A 17180-nucleotide genomic window follows, 5' to 3' on the forward strand; every position below is an offset into this window, starting at 1 on the left:
GGCTACTCTTGCTTCAGGAGCAACCGTATGTCTCCACCGGTGTAGGCGGACATGTGGTTAATTTAAGATCCGAGCTCATCACTTGAGGTCATCACATGGCTTCTAAGTGTGTTTAAGTCCACTTGGGCCTTCTCACTGGTGGATCTAGGGGACTGAGTTTGTCCTTGTCATTTTACAGAGACATTCTTACCACCGATCTCACTACGACCCCCCACCAAGCCGACAGGCTGGAGGTCTGCCCCGCTTTCCCGGGGCCAGAAGCCACCGAGGAGCTCTCATGGATTCCCAGCAAGCATCGGGCACCATTGTGCAAATTGTCATCAACAACAAACACAAGCACGGACAAGGTAAGGGACACTCTCGTTTTGGGCCACGTCCACAGTCCCCTTCTCTTAATGGCTGGGCCTGGGAAGGGCCCTGTCTCCCATGCATATCACACATTCACATGAGGATGACTTCCCATCAGGCCTCAAAGCGTGTGTGTGGACAAGCGACTCCAGCCGACTGTTAGGACTTCCCTAAAGGCAGCCCAGAGAGCTTAGTTTAGATTTCAGGTATACCTGCCCTTACTTAGGACAAAAGAAAGCCGTGAGCTTAATGCAGCCTCCGGCATTTTCTCTGTTGCCCCGGGGGGTTGCAGGTCATTTGGGAAAGTTCCTTGGATCCTTAACAGAAGAGAACTTGTGTGTTGTCACTTGGGCACCCAATATTCACAGGGACTCAGTGCCGAATGAAGCTCTTAGCCCCATACCTTCGAAGTAGCAGTTCTTACACTGCAGTGCACCCAAGGCTCTCTCCCCGGGCCTCTTGCTAAAGGTACATATTCTGGGCCCCACACTCGGAGATTCTAATTCATATGAGGAGATTGTCATTGGAAATGAGTAATCCAGTAAGAAATCCAGAAACCTCCTGGCTGAGCACCAGGAGGACTGATCAGGTTAACACAGATATGCAGCCCACTCACTCAGCCGACCAGCTGGCTACAGCAGGCACCCACACACGTCCGTGGCCAGGTCCTTCCTGCTCAGAGTTCCCTGGCCTCCACCCCCACCCCAGTAGTGGGGGTGGGGGGGGGGGGAGAAATTCAATCAAACAATTGACTGCTTCTTACTTTTTTTAGGCATCGTGTCAACCAGCTCTTCAGAGCAAGAGCTCAGCTGGTTCCTTTTTACGAAACCACAAACATGTTTTGTTTCCTTTAAAGGAAAAACAAATCAAAGCCAGTTCTCTGAATGGGTTAAAAGTAATAAATTATTAAACCAAATGATTGAATAACACGGGTGAAAAACAATCCGTTACAAAGAACTCCTACTATAAATCTCAACAAAGCTGGTCAAACCAAAGCGAGTTGATCACAGCTGTTACTAGTTAGATGTAAATTTCAGATTACAGATAAAAAACATTGAATCGCTTTTGAAACTAACAGGCTTAAAAGAGGAACATGCAAAATAAAAGTCTTGATAAAAAAATGGCGATATATCAGAAGAATTGGAAATATTTACTATCGATCTGGGTTTGATTTGAAGCGTATTATTTTTGAAGTCCAAGGCATCCTCATATGAATTTATGAAATGAGGAGGAGTATTTCAAAGCCTAAAAAAAATCCTGTGGGGAAATGGACTTTGAAAATCTTAAATCCCATAATTTCCACAGGCCTCTTCATTTCAGGGCAGAGGCTCATCCCTTGATTTTCTCTGCGTCCTACAAAAGGCTCAGCTGGTTTACATTTTTTCATTGCTCCCATTGATTTGGATGTAGCAGTTCTTTCCTGACCTTTCTATTATAGTTCACTGGAGAATCACTTGCCCCCACCCCCAACCCACAACGCCCAGCTGGATGATTCAAAATCATCTTGAGAGTTTGTGAGTGGGGAGAAGGCTGTGTTTCCCTCTAGAGGGTTGATCTCCTGTTACTACATCTCAGAATGTAGACTCTCATCCTGTCTAGATTGTCCCCTTAGTCCCAATACTTAGGGGAAAGTGAACCTAGCTATATAGCACAGGGGTCCTGCCCGCCCTTCTCCTTAGTGTTCCCACTAACAGCATGCTCCTCTGAGACACATGTCCTTGGTCCTCTGCTTGAGTCAAAGAAGAGAAGCAATAGGACTCCACCATTTTGAACTTGAGTCCAGCATCCGTTGGCATGAAGCAGACAATGTACCCACTTGACCACATTGTCTAGAAGGCAGTGTCACGGTCTCTGGAGATGACAGGAGAGATGAGGGCAGGAGACAGAATGACACATCCGGCATACCTTGTCCTGGGATTCCGTCCACAGTCCTGAGCCTCAGAGTCCACATGTCAAGTTCTTGTTCCATCTCTCCGGAAGGTGGGGAACTTCTCTGGTTTGGGTGCCTGTGTTCTTGGAAATCTTTGCACGGATGGACCCTGCTAGAGTGCCCAGTACTCTAGCAGTTTTTGCAAAGGACAGGAAAAGGCAGCCAACATCATCCATATTTCCTAATGTGACCCAGTGGATTTGAGGAGAAAGAAATAGCCCAATGATTCATCCTTCTGAGGCCATGGTCTTGCGGCCAAATCAGCCAATTCCTAGAAACGCCCCAAGTGGGGCTACTTCTCCCACCCTAGCCCCGCCTTAAGTGATACAACCCACCCTGGAGATGTTGTTGATTGGGATGCCGACAGGTCTCCCTGGGTATGATGAGGTGATGGGAATAATGAGAAACACACCCAGTCCCAGTCATGGCTTTAAAATCTCCAGAATGTCTCGGCACTTTCAGAAAGGGAGAGAGCTTATTCTCCGCCCTCCCCGCTCCCAGCCCTGTATAGTTCTTAATCCTGGAGTTCGGCTCTATGCCTTACGGGAGGAGCTGGGCATGTTTTGGTTGGTCTGCATTGGAGGATGTTCCCGTCGCCCCTTCCCTTCATAGCCTTCCCCACAACTCCCCCCTCCCCGAGCCTGCAGCTCTTCAGATGCTTGCTCCTGCAAGGCCCCTCACAAAACGCGGAGCCAGTGACTTCACTTCCGGCTCAGGAAACGGGAGACCACTGTTGCTGGACCCCTGTAGCCACTGTGAGACAGGGGCCAGAGGACACTGCCCAAAGTGTAGAGGCACGAAAGGCTACCTTTCACAATCCTTTCCCTCTTCATCTCATTTTAGTGCCTTCCTCCCCACGCCAAAGAGTAGGCAGGTGCCATTACCTCCATACCCATCTGTGTTGGTGGATCAGACTCTCCATAGCATTTGATTTGCTTCAGGATCTGGAAGAAATTGGCCCTTTGGGAAGAGCGGTAGTTTCTTCATCGAGCTTCCCTGGGCAGCCAAGCTCTCTGGGGGATTTTCATGCCAAGAAGCATATCCACTCGAGCCGCGTACATCTTTTATGAAACTGCAGGGATTAACACTACAATCTCTTAGAGGTTCCTTATCGCAGAGATACCCAGGACAGATGGAACCCTGCTCTCATGCACTAGTACATTCCTCCATTTTTAAGAAATATTTATCAACTGCTCACAAGGTGCCAGGCACTTGTGAGCATCCAGAAGTCGCTGCTGAAGCATCTGAATGGTTGCTAATGGTAGAATAGGAACCAGGATGGGGATTTTTGTGGTGACAGAGACTGCTCTGTATACGTCCACGGCCATGGAAAGGACAAAGGATGCTTGATGTCTGAAGGGGTTCAGGGCTTGGGTTCTGAGCACAGGGACCCGTTTCAGCACCCTAGCCTTTAATTTCCAGCCCTGTGTTCTCTTCCAGTGTGTGTTTCCAATGGAAAGACTTACTCCCATGGCGAGTCCTGGCACCCCAATCTCCGGGCATTTGGCATTGTGGAGTGTGTGCTGTGCACTTGCAATGTCACCAAGCAAGAGTGTAAGAAAATCCACTGCCCCAACCGGTACCCCTGCAAGTATCCTCAAAAAATAGATGGAAAGTGCTGCAAGGTGTGTCCAGGTAAAAAGGCAAAAGGTGCGTTGGTTGGAAGCCCTGCCTTTCGTTGAATGAGCTCCCCACGTAGTCCTTCTCAGTGTTCTTTGAGTGTCAGAAACCTAATCAACCTGCCATATCCTTGTAATGATACTAGTTGTAACAATGAACTTCATTCTCTCCTCCCTTGAAGGGCTGATAACATGGTTGTTTGGAAGAAATTTGTAACTCGGAAATAGACTGGGTTTTTTTGTTTTTTTTTTTTCTCGTATCTACTACACCTTTGGCCCCACATAGCCTCAAGTGCCAGACTTCAGCCTGGCCTTTCTAAATTATAGAGAAATTGGAGTATGAGGATTATACAGAAGAACAGTAGCACCTTTCATTGATGTCACTATTTCACTCGTCAAAGCACAATCACATCCATTACCCTTTCGAGATAGGATGGGAGGCACGTGAGGTAGAGTGGAAAGAAAGTGGGTTCTGGTCCTGACCTAAGTTGCTGTGTGGGAAAGGTGACAGACCTGTTCTGGCCTTCATCAGCCTCATCTGCACAAGGAGAAGTTTGGAAGAATTCATCTCCAAGCTCCCATCCAACACTACAATTGTATAATGATATCGTTACCGAAGTGCATAGAGTGATTTGCTCTGAATCCCACAAATAGATAACAAAACCGAGGCTTGGAATTCAGGTCACGTGTAGCTCATTACCTTTTCCAGGCCAGGAGATAATATTAACTGATATCCTAAAAAGGGAATCCACAGTGGTTCTAACACATATGAACTAGATTAAAATGTAGTCTGTAGTGTGGGGACTGACAGCATAGGGGATCGGTGATCAAGCATTCTAATCCTGGCTCTTCCGCTGGTTTCCTGTGTGACCTAGAAAAAGTCACTTCACCTCTCTGAGCTTCAGGTTCCTTCTCTGCAAAATGAGGGTTAGGGTAGAGTATTTCTTAGGGCCTTTCCTGCTCCAGCATTCTAGGAGTGAATGAGTCACTCCCATGCACATGAATTCATCGATTCATATGCCTACCTGCAAAGCATTTTTGTAAACACAGAGGAAAACCCAAAAAACTTTAGAAGTAGGCAGAGAGCTCAAACATTTATTCCTTCAACTTAGGCAGTTAGTTCGTCATGATTTGCAGGCAAACATGAACTTAGCCCACGTATATTTTTTGAGCCATCTTCATGTAAGCCAGTGGTTCCCAAACTTGTCTGCACATTGGAACCCCCGGGAAAGCTTCTAAAAATACCTGTGTCCCATCCCCAGAGATTAGGATTTAATTGATTTCAGGTGTCGCCTGGGCGCCAGAATTTTTAAAAGATCCCCAGGTGGTTTTAATGTGCAGACAAGCTTGAGAAGCACCTGCCATAGGCTCAGGGTGGTTTATAGCCTTCCTACTCTAAGTGTGGTTTGTGGACCAGAAGCACCTAGAAGCTAGTTAGAAGGGCAGACTCTCAGGTCCCCTCCCAGACCTACTGCATCAGAATCTGTATTTTAACAAGACCCCCCAGTTGATCCCCATGCACGTTAAAGTATGAGAAGCATTTCTTTATGGCACAAACAAAATCTTCCTCCCAGAGTAAACAGCAGGTAGGATTGGATAGGAAGGACAGGACCTATCTGATCTGGAGTAGGGAACTGGGGCATTAAAATTGGTGAGACAAATGTCACTGACTGGTGAATGGATAAAGAAGATGTGATATGTATATACAATGGAATACTACTCGGTGATCAAAAAGAATGAAATCTTGCCCTTTGCAACAACGCAGGTGGAACTAGAGTATCCTGCTAAGTGAAGTAAGTCAGAGAAAGATGAGTATTCTAGGATTTCACCCATGTGGAATTTAAGAAAGAAAAGAGATGAATATAGGGGAAGGGAAGGAAAAAATAAGATAAAAACAGGGAGGCAAACCATAAGAGACTCTGAAATACAGAGAACAAACTGAGGGTTGCTAGAGGGGAGGTGGATGAGGGTGGGCTAGATGGGTGATGGGCATTGAGGAGGACACCTGTTGGGATGAGCACTGGGTGTTATATGTAAGTGATGAATCACTAAATTCTACTTCTGAAATCATTATTACACCATATATTAACTAAGATTTACAGAAAACTAAAAATAGTTTTAAAAATAGTAAAATAAATAAAATAAAATCTTTAAAAAAATAATAAAATTGATGAGAAAATGCACTCATTAGAGATAGGGAGAGAGCACATTCTGAGCGTGATCCGGACAGGGGGGCCACCCAAGTCACAATAACCTGTTGTGACTTCCAAGTCTGTGATCTTGCCGGATCCTCAAACCTTTTAGTGTCACTTTGGAGTAATTCTACCAACACAATTTTATTTTATGTTCTTTGGTTTTGGCCAAGGGTGGAACACCTACAGTCATATAAGTAATGTAACATGATATTTTCAGACAAAACTAATCATGATCTAAACTACCCCAGGGAAGGTAAATCCTCCCTGCTATATAATATTCCAATTTCAATCTCAGATCTTCAGACCAAATCTCATTTCATTGTAATGCTTAGTCGTTTAGAGATATAGGTGATTCACATAAGTGAATGTAGAACAGGCATTGGCTTTTAAATAGTTGGCTTCTCATGTTGGCAGTATTTATTAAAACCTTTACGTTCCTACTCTTTGGCTAAGTAATTCACTCCTAGGAATCCTAAGAAAGTAATAAGAGGGATACACAGATACACAAATAAGGATTTTTTTCTTCAATGTTGTTTACAGCAGTAAAAAATTGGAAACAATTTGAAAATCTACCAATATGGGAATGGTTAAATAAGTTATGGTATAGCTGTACCATGGCTTATCAGATGGCCATTCAAAATCATTGTAGACTGAGGTCCCTGGGTGGCTCAGCTGGTTGAGCATTTGACTCTTAATTTTTTTTAATGTTTATTTTTGAGAGAATGAGAGAGAGCACGAGCAAGCATGGCGGAGGTGCAGAGACAGAAGTGGGGACAGAGGATCCGAAGCAGGCTCTGCACTGACAACAGAGGGCCTGATGTGGGGCTCAAACCCATGAACCGTGAGATCATGACCTGAGCCGAAGTCAGACGCTTAACCAACTGAGCCACCCAGGCACCTGAGCATCCGATTCTTGACATCAGCTCAGGTCATGATCCAAGGGTCATGGGACCAAGCCCTGCGTTGCGCTCCATGCTGAGTGTGGAGCCTGCTTGAGATTCTCTATCCCTCTGCCCTTCTCCCCCACTCTCACATTCTCTCTCTCTCTCTAAAAAACTAATTAAAAAAAAAAACAACATTGTAGACCAAGACTTAATGGCATGGAAAGATGTTTGTGACATATTTGTTAAGTACAAAGCTTTGCTCCAAAACAATATTTATATTGTGGTCCCACTTACTGTTAAAAAAAAGAAAGCACTTGTAATACACTTAGATTAAGAATACGCCCAGGTGGCTCAGTCAGTTAAGCATCTGACTCTTTGGTTTCGGCTCAGGTCGTGATCTCACGGTGCATGAGTTCAAGCCCCACATCAGGCTTTGTGCAACAGTGCGGAGCCTGCTTTGGATTCTCTCTCTCTCTCTCTCTCTCTCTCTCTCTCTCTCTGTCTCTCTCCCCCCCTTTCTCTGCCCCTCCCTTACTTGTGCTCTCTGTCTCTCAAAATAAATTAATTTAAAAAAAAGATAACACATGACAGAGAAAAAGGGACAAAGAGTGGAGAGGGAAGAAGATCGATGTAGAAAAGAACAGTAAATTCAGCTATTTGTGTTGAGAAGGGAAAAGAGATAAATCAAATTCACTGATGATCTAGCCAAAAGTTTCCTTAGAACACATGATCACAGCCTCCTCCAGTCACAAACTAGGGCCAAAATTAAGGATGTGAGTTTTACTTCCCTCTCTTGCCTTTGCTCTGGTAGAGGCTGGCCTGGCCTTGCTTATTAGTGGCCACCTACAAGATTGTGTAGGACTTTCACTTCCTGAAGGTTCTCCAACTCCACTCCCATCCCCACCACACCACCCCGGTATCTGGAATTCCTATAATTACACAGTCCTTTCAGCATACAGTGTAAAACACCCCTGTTAAGACTTAAAACTTATCTGGGCTAATACATCCTCATCAGTCATTACCACCTCCATAAGGAAATGCTTTGTCAATTTCTTAGTTGTGGAGAGCTCGGGATATGAGCATTCTCAAGGGAGGTGGGTATGGCCAGAAATGACTGTGAGCATAGCAGGCTTCCTTGGAAGGAAACGCAACTAGGTGAGCATGGAGTGATCAGAAAGCACCTTGATGTGGAGGGTGTGGAACGGGGAGGTTGTTGCCCACTGGGTAGCTTCAAAGACACGCTTTGTTTACTCTTAATATTTTCAAGTGCCAGCCAGGGTTGAGTCACTGATGGGTTTTGTTGTTCATAGAGCCCTTCTGCTGAGTCCATTAAGCTCTCGGTGGGGGTGGTGGGGGGTGCAAGACAACTCTTCAGGACACTAGGAGAACTTTTAGTACATGACAGGTATTTACAGAGCCATCATGGATTTCGCATGGCAGTTAACAGCTGTAGCCAGTATTAAGCTGGTGCAAAAAAAAAAAAAAAAATTAACAACTGAACTCAGCTGTCATTCTCAAGGTGATAAATACACAGAGGTCCCTGCGAACTCAGAGACCCACTTCTCTGACTGGCAAAGTGCTAGCACACGTCCCCTAATTACCTAACATATTACCACAAAGGACTGGCCCACCAAGCAATTAAATAACTAAAAAGGGCCAAAGGAGAAAGGAGGCTTGATCCTAGGATGATCTACAAATTGAGTAGTTCCACCTGGAATCACCAAGTGATGACTTCGATTTTGTCCTTACACTGCCGAGATGGTGGTGGAGGGTGGGAATCAGGTCAGCACGAGATGGGCAATAGCAATTTGACTACAGCCTCTGGTCCCGATGCATCTGATTGGCTAACAATGAGTCTCCCTAATTAGCGTCACAGATCCAAAGAACCCAGCACTCCGTGGTTTCATCAGATAGTCTTACACATGACTTCTGCACATATTCAAAGTTTTCAGGGTGCCCGTGGCTTCTCTTTGTTCCTCCTCATGCGAGGGTACACTTTAAAGCCATAGTTGAAGAGGGTGCTGCTCATGAAGCCAGCAAAGAAACTTAACTCACAGGTCATCAACTTGGAAAAACTTTTTTTTTTTTTTTCTTTTGGTAGGGGGCCGAGGGAAGAGAAGGGTGGAGCGGAATGGGAAGTTTGAAGGGGCTGGTATCTTTATGCCTGGAAGCTGAAATCCAGCAGTTTAGTTTATACTTTAAATGATCCATAGTTGAGGGATTTGACCAATTTTTTGTGTTTCCCAGCCGTTCATTTGGCATAGCATGCATATGACTAATCTGACATCTAGGTTTTGGCACGGGTGCTGATCCGGTATTATCGTTCCCCTCACAAACAAATCAAAGAGCATTCAGAAATGTCAAGCCAATTTGGATAGATCCTTTGGGCAACTATATGCACATAAATGAGGGTCATAAAATGTTTTCTAAGTATACCAAAGTGATGTCAGGGAAGTTAAGCAAGACCCTCTGTCAGCCCATTCCCTGGGTCTCGGTTGGTAACACTGTGCTAAACAGACCATGATCCGGACCCAGCATGGAAAATCCTATGTACCCTGACATGCCTAAGAGATTTGTACCTGGCTGCGTTCTTCCTCCTCACGAAGGTCTACTTCTCCTGTGGTGGTGGGTGGATCCAGTTTGGTTTGTGGGCCAGTGTTCTGCACATCTATGGATTCTGTCCTCGTGTAGACTTAAATCAAAGGTCATGTGGTCCTTTGTGATTTGGTGGCTGTTACAGCGCAGCTTAAACTGAGCCAAAGGAATAGGGGTGGAATTTCTAACTCTGTAAGAATGTTCTCGCTGATTGTCCACTCTCGATGAGCGTGAGACACTATGAACAATGAGATACCTGCTTCCCGATTCCAGAAGAACTTCCGGGCCAAAGCTTTGACAGTAAGGGCTACTTTTGTGGAGAAGAAACCATGCCTGTGTATGAATCTGTGTTCATGGAGGATGGGGAGACCACCAGAAAAATAGCCCTGGAGACCGAGAGACCACCTCAGGTGGAGGTGCACGTTTGGACCATCCGAAAGGGTGAGCAAGACAATATTAATTCCTTGTTATTTTTTTTTGTAAGGGGCGGGGGACCAGGGAAGGAGGGGAAGACTCGCCTTAATTTTGCTTCAACCAGCTCCTCCGTTTGGGTCAGTTTTCCTGATCGCTCAGCAACTACCACATGACTGACACGGTGGTGATTGTGACCTTTGACCCTTAACCATGACCTGGTCCAAAAAGTCAGCATTGGCCCTTGGGGCTTGTTGTCTTTCTTGTACCAACAAAGGCTGGAGGAGTGCTTTGCAACCCTGGCTGCACATCAGAATCACGTGGGAGAGGTTTTTGTGAATACCAAATGCCTGAGCCTCCCTCCAGGGCTGCTGATTGATCGGCCAGGGATGGGGCCTCGGCATACGTGTTTGTTTGTTTGTTTGTTTTAAACGTTTTTTTATTTATTTTTGAGACAGGGAGAGACAGAGCATGAACAGGGGAGGGGCAGAGAGAGGGAGACACAGAATCCGAAACAGGCTCCAGGCTCTGAGCGGTCAGCACAGAGCCCGACGCGGGGCTCGAACTCATGGACCGCGAGATCATGACCTGAGCCGAAGTCGGCCGCCCAACCGACTGAGCCACCTAGGCGCCCCACAAAAGTGTTTGTTTTTAAAGCTCCACAGGTGATTCTAATGCACAGCCACGACGTCAGCCTACCAAACTGTAGCCTACCCATTCTTTTCCCATCTGAACCTCAACAAACAGGAAAATCCATCCATTCAGTGCAAAGCTGCGTCTCTCAAATCGCGCTATGTACTCTGGGGTGACACGCACTGAAAACCTCATCCCCGCCCTCAAGAAGCGTCTCGCCCAGAGGAACAATCCCTGTCATTCTGTCCGTCCAGTTCCTTTTCTGATCACTCACCCCGACTGCCATAGCCAGCCGCATCGTGTTCATTGTGATCCTACAGCCCTTCAGACCATCCCACAGATAACAAGGCTAGTGTTGATCTAGGCTGGCCGCGTTTTCTAGGAATCCAAGTGAAGAGGTAAGATTTCAGCTGGGAAACAGCGCACATCCTTTTTCTCCTGGCTCCTGCGTAAGTAAGCCTCGAGAGTGCTCCAAGTTTAGTATGCCTCCGCATCATACTGAGGAGCTTTACATACCCTGTAAAGGAGCCGGTTTACAACACAGCTCCCTGGCCCCATCCAAGAGACGTGAATTCAGTAGACCTTAGGTAGCACCTCAACACGTAACAAACGGCCAGGTGATTCTAATTCAGGCAGCACTCGGGCCATACTTTGAGAAACGATGGCTCGAGTATTTCTAGGGCTTCTTCCTCTCCCTTTTCACAACTTCTCTTGCCTGAAAGAATGAGTTCCTTCCCACCCCTTAAAAAAATATGCTAGAACACACATAGGTTTCTTGTCTGTGTTCGTTTTTGCTCTATACCTAGGAATGTCCATGTTCCATCTCTAACTCCCTAGCTCCTCTGTAACTGGTCACCTAGGACTAAGCCCTGTCCTTTTGGCTTCCCTAACAGTGGCCCCAATATTTGGTTGCCCCACATCGCTCACCCCCTAGAGGCACATGGATATTTTTCCATGCTTGCTGGGGTAGCATCTGAAGGACTTCTTGTTCAGGGCTGGGCAGCCGCGGTCTGTGCTCGGTGAGCAGAGGATAACCCAGGTTTCAATTACGTTGCCTTCTCTAGACCTCTTGAGGATTAAGTAGGCTGGTAACATGTTGCTCTTTAACTGCAAGGCCATTTGCAGTTTATGTGTTATTCTGATAAAAACTATTCAGGCAAAGTTGAGACTGTGTCCCCCCCCCCCACCTTTATTTTAACTTTCCCCATTTTCTGTAAGGGAAAGCCAAAGGAGCTGTGAAGATTTCCCAAAGGAAAATATGCTTTTCAGTGAGTTCAAGAACAGGGATGGCTTCTCCATTTACACAAACAACCTGTCTTCAATCCCACTGCTGGCTCTCACTACCTGGACAGTGGGGCAAGGGCAGAATTTCTAATACTGCCTTTGGCTATAACAACTCCCACCAGCACCCATGTCCGATTCCATGTGGCTTTCCCTAGGAGGGGGTCCCATGGTCAGCAACACGATCTGCTATATCTCTATCCTCTGGAGAACCAAGGGGAGGCCAGTGAGCCAAAGAAACAGATGGAGTCAATTATAACCCTTGAGCCATCCAAGTTCCTGGTTAAGCACATTACACAGCCCAGCTCGATACTCCTAAGCCCCTGTAATGAGATGATATGCCCAGCCCAAGCAGAAAAAGGGGGTGGTGGTTCCAGATAGGGAGGGCCTGACCACCTGCCCCCACTTTTTACTTGGTTCCAGGCATCCTCCAGCACTTCCATATTGAGAAGATCTCCAAGAGGATGTTTGAGGAGCTCCATCACTTCAAACTGGTGACCAGGACAACGCTGAGTAAGTGGTACCTGTCTTTCTTCGCTCCTCCTTGGAAAACGCCTCCAGTCTTCAACGTAGCATAGCCCCAAACAAGGTCCGCTTGTGCTCTTAGTGAACATTAGCAGTGCTCAATGTCAACCTTAGAGGCTGTTGTGTCTCTTCTCCGGGTGACTCGGCAGTGGGGGAGCGGGGGGTCCGAATGTGAACTGAAAAACTGGGACCCGATGAATACAAATCCAGATGTAGTCTCAGCATCAGCTACCTCGAGTCAAGGTTTCCTGGATATCTTTAAAGAAAACTGCTAACCCCAGCGTGTCAAGAAGGTCAGAGAAAGCTCACAGGAGTCCAGGGCTGGTACACTTGTGGAGACTTGACCTCTGGAAGGATGTGTCCTCCAGCGGTGGGGGTGGGAGATGGAAAAGGAAAGTGTCTCAATTCCTGTGTCCTACCAAGGTCTGTTTGACTCTTTGAAACTGCCCCCAGGGGGTCATGTTTCTTTAAAAGCACTCAGGGACTCAAGCAGGTCGGCAGCTTTCCCTCTTTCTAAAGCAGGATGGAGCCTAAGGACTAGATACTGCTAGGCGCTGGGAGGTGGCCAGCACTTCTGAAGGAATAAAAGGCCCAGAATTTGTATCCACCGGGTATTCTAATGGGCCAGACAGAACATGAAAATACCTTCACCGTGAATCAGCCTAGCTCTCAAGAGTTAACTACCTGAGAACTCAGGGGAATCTGCAAGGCACAAGGAGACAAGAGCCAGGTGGGCTTCGGGGAGGAGGTGTGTTTTGAAAGAGAAGGGTGTGTCTGTGCAACAGGTCAGGAAATCAATTCAGGGAGAGGGTGCTGCCTAAAAGGAGACTCTGCCAGGAACAAACAAGAAATGTGGGGGGCGGGCAGCCCTGGAAGAAGCCGGTGAGAAGTTCACGTGGAAGTCCAGTTGCGTCGGTGGTTGCTGCAGATTTACAAATGGCCTACTGATAACAAAAATGATGCTCTGCAAAGATGTCTCTTGGCTAGCAGATGGATTTATGGTGTACCTACTTTGATGAGATCATATCCCAAAGAGCCCATTATGCCATGCTGAGAAGTTAGACTTGATTGCCAGGCCAGAGAACCCCAGGGGAGGACTTTAAGCAAGTGCACGGTGTGTGCACATATGTTTTTTAGAAAGAGGTGCCTGCTGTGTGGACTGGAAAGTGGACTGTCGGCGGTAAGTAGCTGATGGTAGTCTGAATTAAAATACTGTATTAAGTCGGTTGGACCAGGGAAGAGAGGTCACGGTGAGGGACACCTCTGAGTTTAAATCATCAAGATGGCTACAAAGAGAGAAATGAGTTTGGAATGACTCCAGGAGTAACAATTTTACAGACCGGGTGAATAGTGATAATTTGCCAAGGGGAGGCTCTGAGGAACAGGCAGGTACTGCCGGGGAGAAAAAAAAAATGTGTTTCATTTGAAACATGTTTACATTCAGATACATAAAGGCCATCTGAGCAGAGTTTTGCGGTGGGCAGCTGGAAATAGGGTTAACGAGGTTACTTGTGTATTCTGTAGGAGACTGATAGACCATAAACTGCCCGGTAGGAGAATTCATATGGAGGGGTTGGAAATGAAGGGGGCAGAGTCTAGGGTCTGGTATGAATGATGTGATTTTTTTTAAATTACCGATGAATTTCAAAGAACATGTTTTTGTTTTTACTGTGAGAAAGGCCCTATGCTAGGCATAATGGGATTGAGGGTGTATAATGGAAGTAGATGGTGTGTGCCCCCAACTGTGTGCAGCTGAAGGAAGTGGGTAATGAGACAATCCTGCGGGGTCACCTGGGGACAAAGAACAACAAGCCTGGCCCTTTCTGTCATGTGGCTCTCAGATCCTGGCACACCGCAGGGCTTCAGTACAAGGTGGTTCCTTGCCCGACCCTTCTCTCCTTTCCCGCTGAGTTGGAGAGAACAGAGAAAAGTGAAGAACCCAAGAGACAAAGGAGCAGGGAAATGGAGTCCTTAATGAAGAGGGTCATGTTCTTCTGTGGCTAGGGAAAGAAAAGTGGTTCAAAATTGGCTCTGGATTGAGAGGAGCTCGCTGACCTTGGACTAGGGGTTCGCTAGGCTGTAATGCCATGAGAGCAGGGAGAAAAAGACCCAAAGTGGGTATCCAGGGTGGACGGTTTGTCATGAAGATTCTTTGCCATGGCAAGATGACACTAAGGAGAAGGAAGATCTTGCCACTCAAGGACCAGGGCAGTCAGAAAAGGGACGGTTGAAAAAAGAGGTGATCTAGAATGGTTTCCAGTGCTCAGCACGGGGAGTGCACTCAAGACCGTTCGTTCAGTTGGCATGATGGAATGGGGGAAGAGATGAGCTGGTAAGGACATGCTGACAGGGAGAGGAGAAAACAGAGAATGGGAGGGATCCTAAGAGGGGGGTGTTAAGACAGCATGTGAGCACAGGAGAAGACCGAGGTGGGCAGTTTTTTAAACAAAGGGCAGGAATAGAAAAAAGAGCACTAAATAATCGAGTCACCTACACCAGTATCTTGCCCCTGAAAAGTAAGCGGGACCTCGGGAACGCACAGGTACTGTTTTCCAAAGTGCCTTATTTGACCTGGTCCCAAGGGAATCACCTAAAGAGCTAACAGCCCGATAGTGGAGCATTTTACAAATGCTAAATATACTGTAAAAATTCCAAAAATAATACTTAGGTTTGACTCTGGAGGCAATTACCTATTATTCTTGGGATTCTTACAAATACTGTGTGTTGAAATGAACATTCTGTGGCCCACTTTCCATATCTGTCCCCAGAAAAGTGTTTTGGGCGCTGTTTTGCTGAAACCCCCTGACATTTGGCTTCCAGCTCCTCCCGGCAAGTGAGTGGGTAAGGATCGGGTTAGGTTGGTCACACTCCTAATTGGCTGTGCTCTCCTCTTACCTCTCTGGGCTGCTTTGTGTTTGCTTTCTAGGCCAGTGGAAGATCTTCACCGAAGGAGAAGCTCAGATCAGCCAGATGTGTTCGAGTCGTGTGTGCAGAACTGAGCTTGAAGATTTGGTCAAGGTTTTGTACCTGGAAAGGTCTGAAAAGGGCCACTGTTAGACGAGACAGGCGGTATTGGATAGGATAGAGCAAGAAAAATCAAGCCGCAGCTGGACTGCAGGCTTATTTTGCTTAAGTCAACAGTGCCCTAAAACCCCAAACTCAAATGCAGTTTATTATTCACGCCATGCACAGCATAACTTGCTCCTTTTATGTGTCAGTCCTTAAACATGTCCTCCAAAGAGACTGGGAGAGTCTTGAATTATTTGTGGGAGGAAGAGGGATAGAACACCACAGCACTGCTCTAAGTTTCTGGGAGAATCACATTTCTTTACAGGTTAAAGAGTAAACAAAACCCTAGGGTTTCTATCTAGAAAGTTATTCCAGTGAAAGAAACAGGAGAGAAATGCTTAGTAGGAGTTCTGTAGTACAGAGAAAATATTTGTATGAAATCATACTCTTTGAGTTTTAGAATGTCTTGTGTTTTTTTAAAAAAATTAACACCCTATCCTCACACACACGCACGCACGCACACACACACACACACACACACACACACACACACAGACTAAACTGCAGTCTTCATTCTGAGGCACAGCCAGCATAGATTCCCCCCTCCTTTCTCTTGCCTGGCTCCCAGGTAGCTTTGAAGTTGTGGGTACTCAGGAAGATAAAGAAGGAATTGTGAGCAGAAGGCTCAACCCTTAGGTCAGTGGTGTGGCTGCTAAAGTCACCGACTCTGATGGAAGGGTGAAGAACAAAAACACTATTTCACGGTCGCATTCCCTTGGAAGCGATAATTAACATTTCCCTGATGAGACCGCTTCGCTTTTCTCCCTGAACCTGTGGGGGCCCCCGTCAAAAAGTGAGAACTGGGTAAAATCTTCAGAAACCGAATCCACGTAAAACAAAATAATTGTTGAAGTAAACGGTTGGTCAGCTAATTTCCCTGATGCCCTAGTTCGGTAGCCCAAAAATTGAAATTAATTTCTCCAGTTACAGGAGCTGATTTTGACATCTTCTGATAATTAACATTTCCCTGATGAGACCGCTTCGCTTTTCTCCCTGAACCTGTGGGTTAGAATTACTGCTCCTTTGAGGAAATGGAAATTCTGATAAGGATCTTTGTTCTAAACCTTCCTACCACTCTCCTCTCATCCACCAAGCCCAGATCTGAATCATGAATCCTAATCCAGGCTGCTCTGAAAACTGCCTCTTTGCAGCTCAATCCCAGAAGTAGAAGCTCTCCATTCTGAGGCCTGGCTTTAGAAATCATCTTTGTGACAAAACTCTGAATTCTCCACAAGGATCTCAAGCCTGCCTCCTAGATTTATCCCTTCTGAGGGGCATGAATGAACTCTAATGAAGACTCAGAAATATTAGGGGCCCAGAAATCCTGTATTTCCCACTCCGTGACCATAGGGGAGAGGAACACTGGTTTCCTTACAGCATTTGACAGCAATCGGGCCCAGTCTTTATGGCAACCTGGCATAAAGGAGGCTGTTCTCCTAAATTAGGAGACACAGGAGCGCCTCGTGGCCAGGCCTTTATGGGATAAGCCTCTTACCAACCTTTCCTTCATATTCTCCGCGGGAGAGGGTGGTAGGACATCCAGGGGCTGAAAGGCCACAGAGCATTATTGCGGAGGAGGGGGACAACGGTGTTCAGCAGCTGCTGCCTCCCTCCCAGAGGTGGCAGTATTTCCATAGTGTGGAAACAAGTAACTGAATCCCAAAGCAAGCGGTGGTTTCCCCTTCTGGGT

At 46.4% G+C, this 17180-nt stretch overlaps 1 protein-coding gene across 8 annotated transcripts in view; it reads left to right on the plus strand.

Annotated features, from left to right (window-relative positions):
• Positions 1-15889, plus strand: part of CHRDL1 (chordin like 1) — a 126136-nt gene extending 110247 nt beyond the window's left edge. For 5 of the 8 annotated variants that reach the window (XM_040468470.1, XM_040468471.1, XM_040468473.1 and 2 more), the window contains 5 exons: positions 179-347; positions 3719-3928; positions 9845-10012; positions 12320-12409; positions 15348-15889. In XM_040468470.1, the coding sequence (XP_040324404.1) occupies positions 179-347; positions 3719-3928; positions 9845-10012; positions 12320-12409; positions 15348-15478 (768 nt within the window). In that variant the 3' untranslated portion in view covers positions 15479-15889. The remainder of the gene's footprint in view (positions 1-178; positions 348-3718; positions 3929-9844; positions 10013-12319; positions 12410-15347) is intronic. The other 3 variants (XM_040468472.1, XM_040468475.1, XM_040468477.1) reach the window with 1 other exon arrangement.
• The last annotated feature ends 1291 nt before the right edge of the window (positions 15890-17180 follow it).

The sequence above is a fragment of the Herpailurus yagouaroundi genome, unplaced genomic scaffold (assembly GCF_014898765.1).
Source record: "Herpailurus yagouaroundi ecotype Mexico unplaced genomic scaffold, PumYag 67700, whole genome shotgun sequence".
Taxonomy (NCBI): domain Eukaryota; kingdom Metazoa; phylum Chordata; class Mammalia; order Carnivora; family Felidae; genus Herpailurus; species Herpailurus yagouaroundi.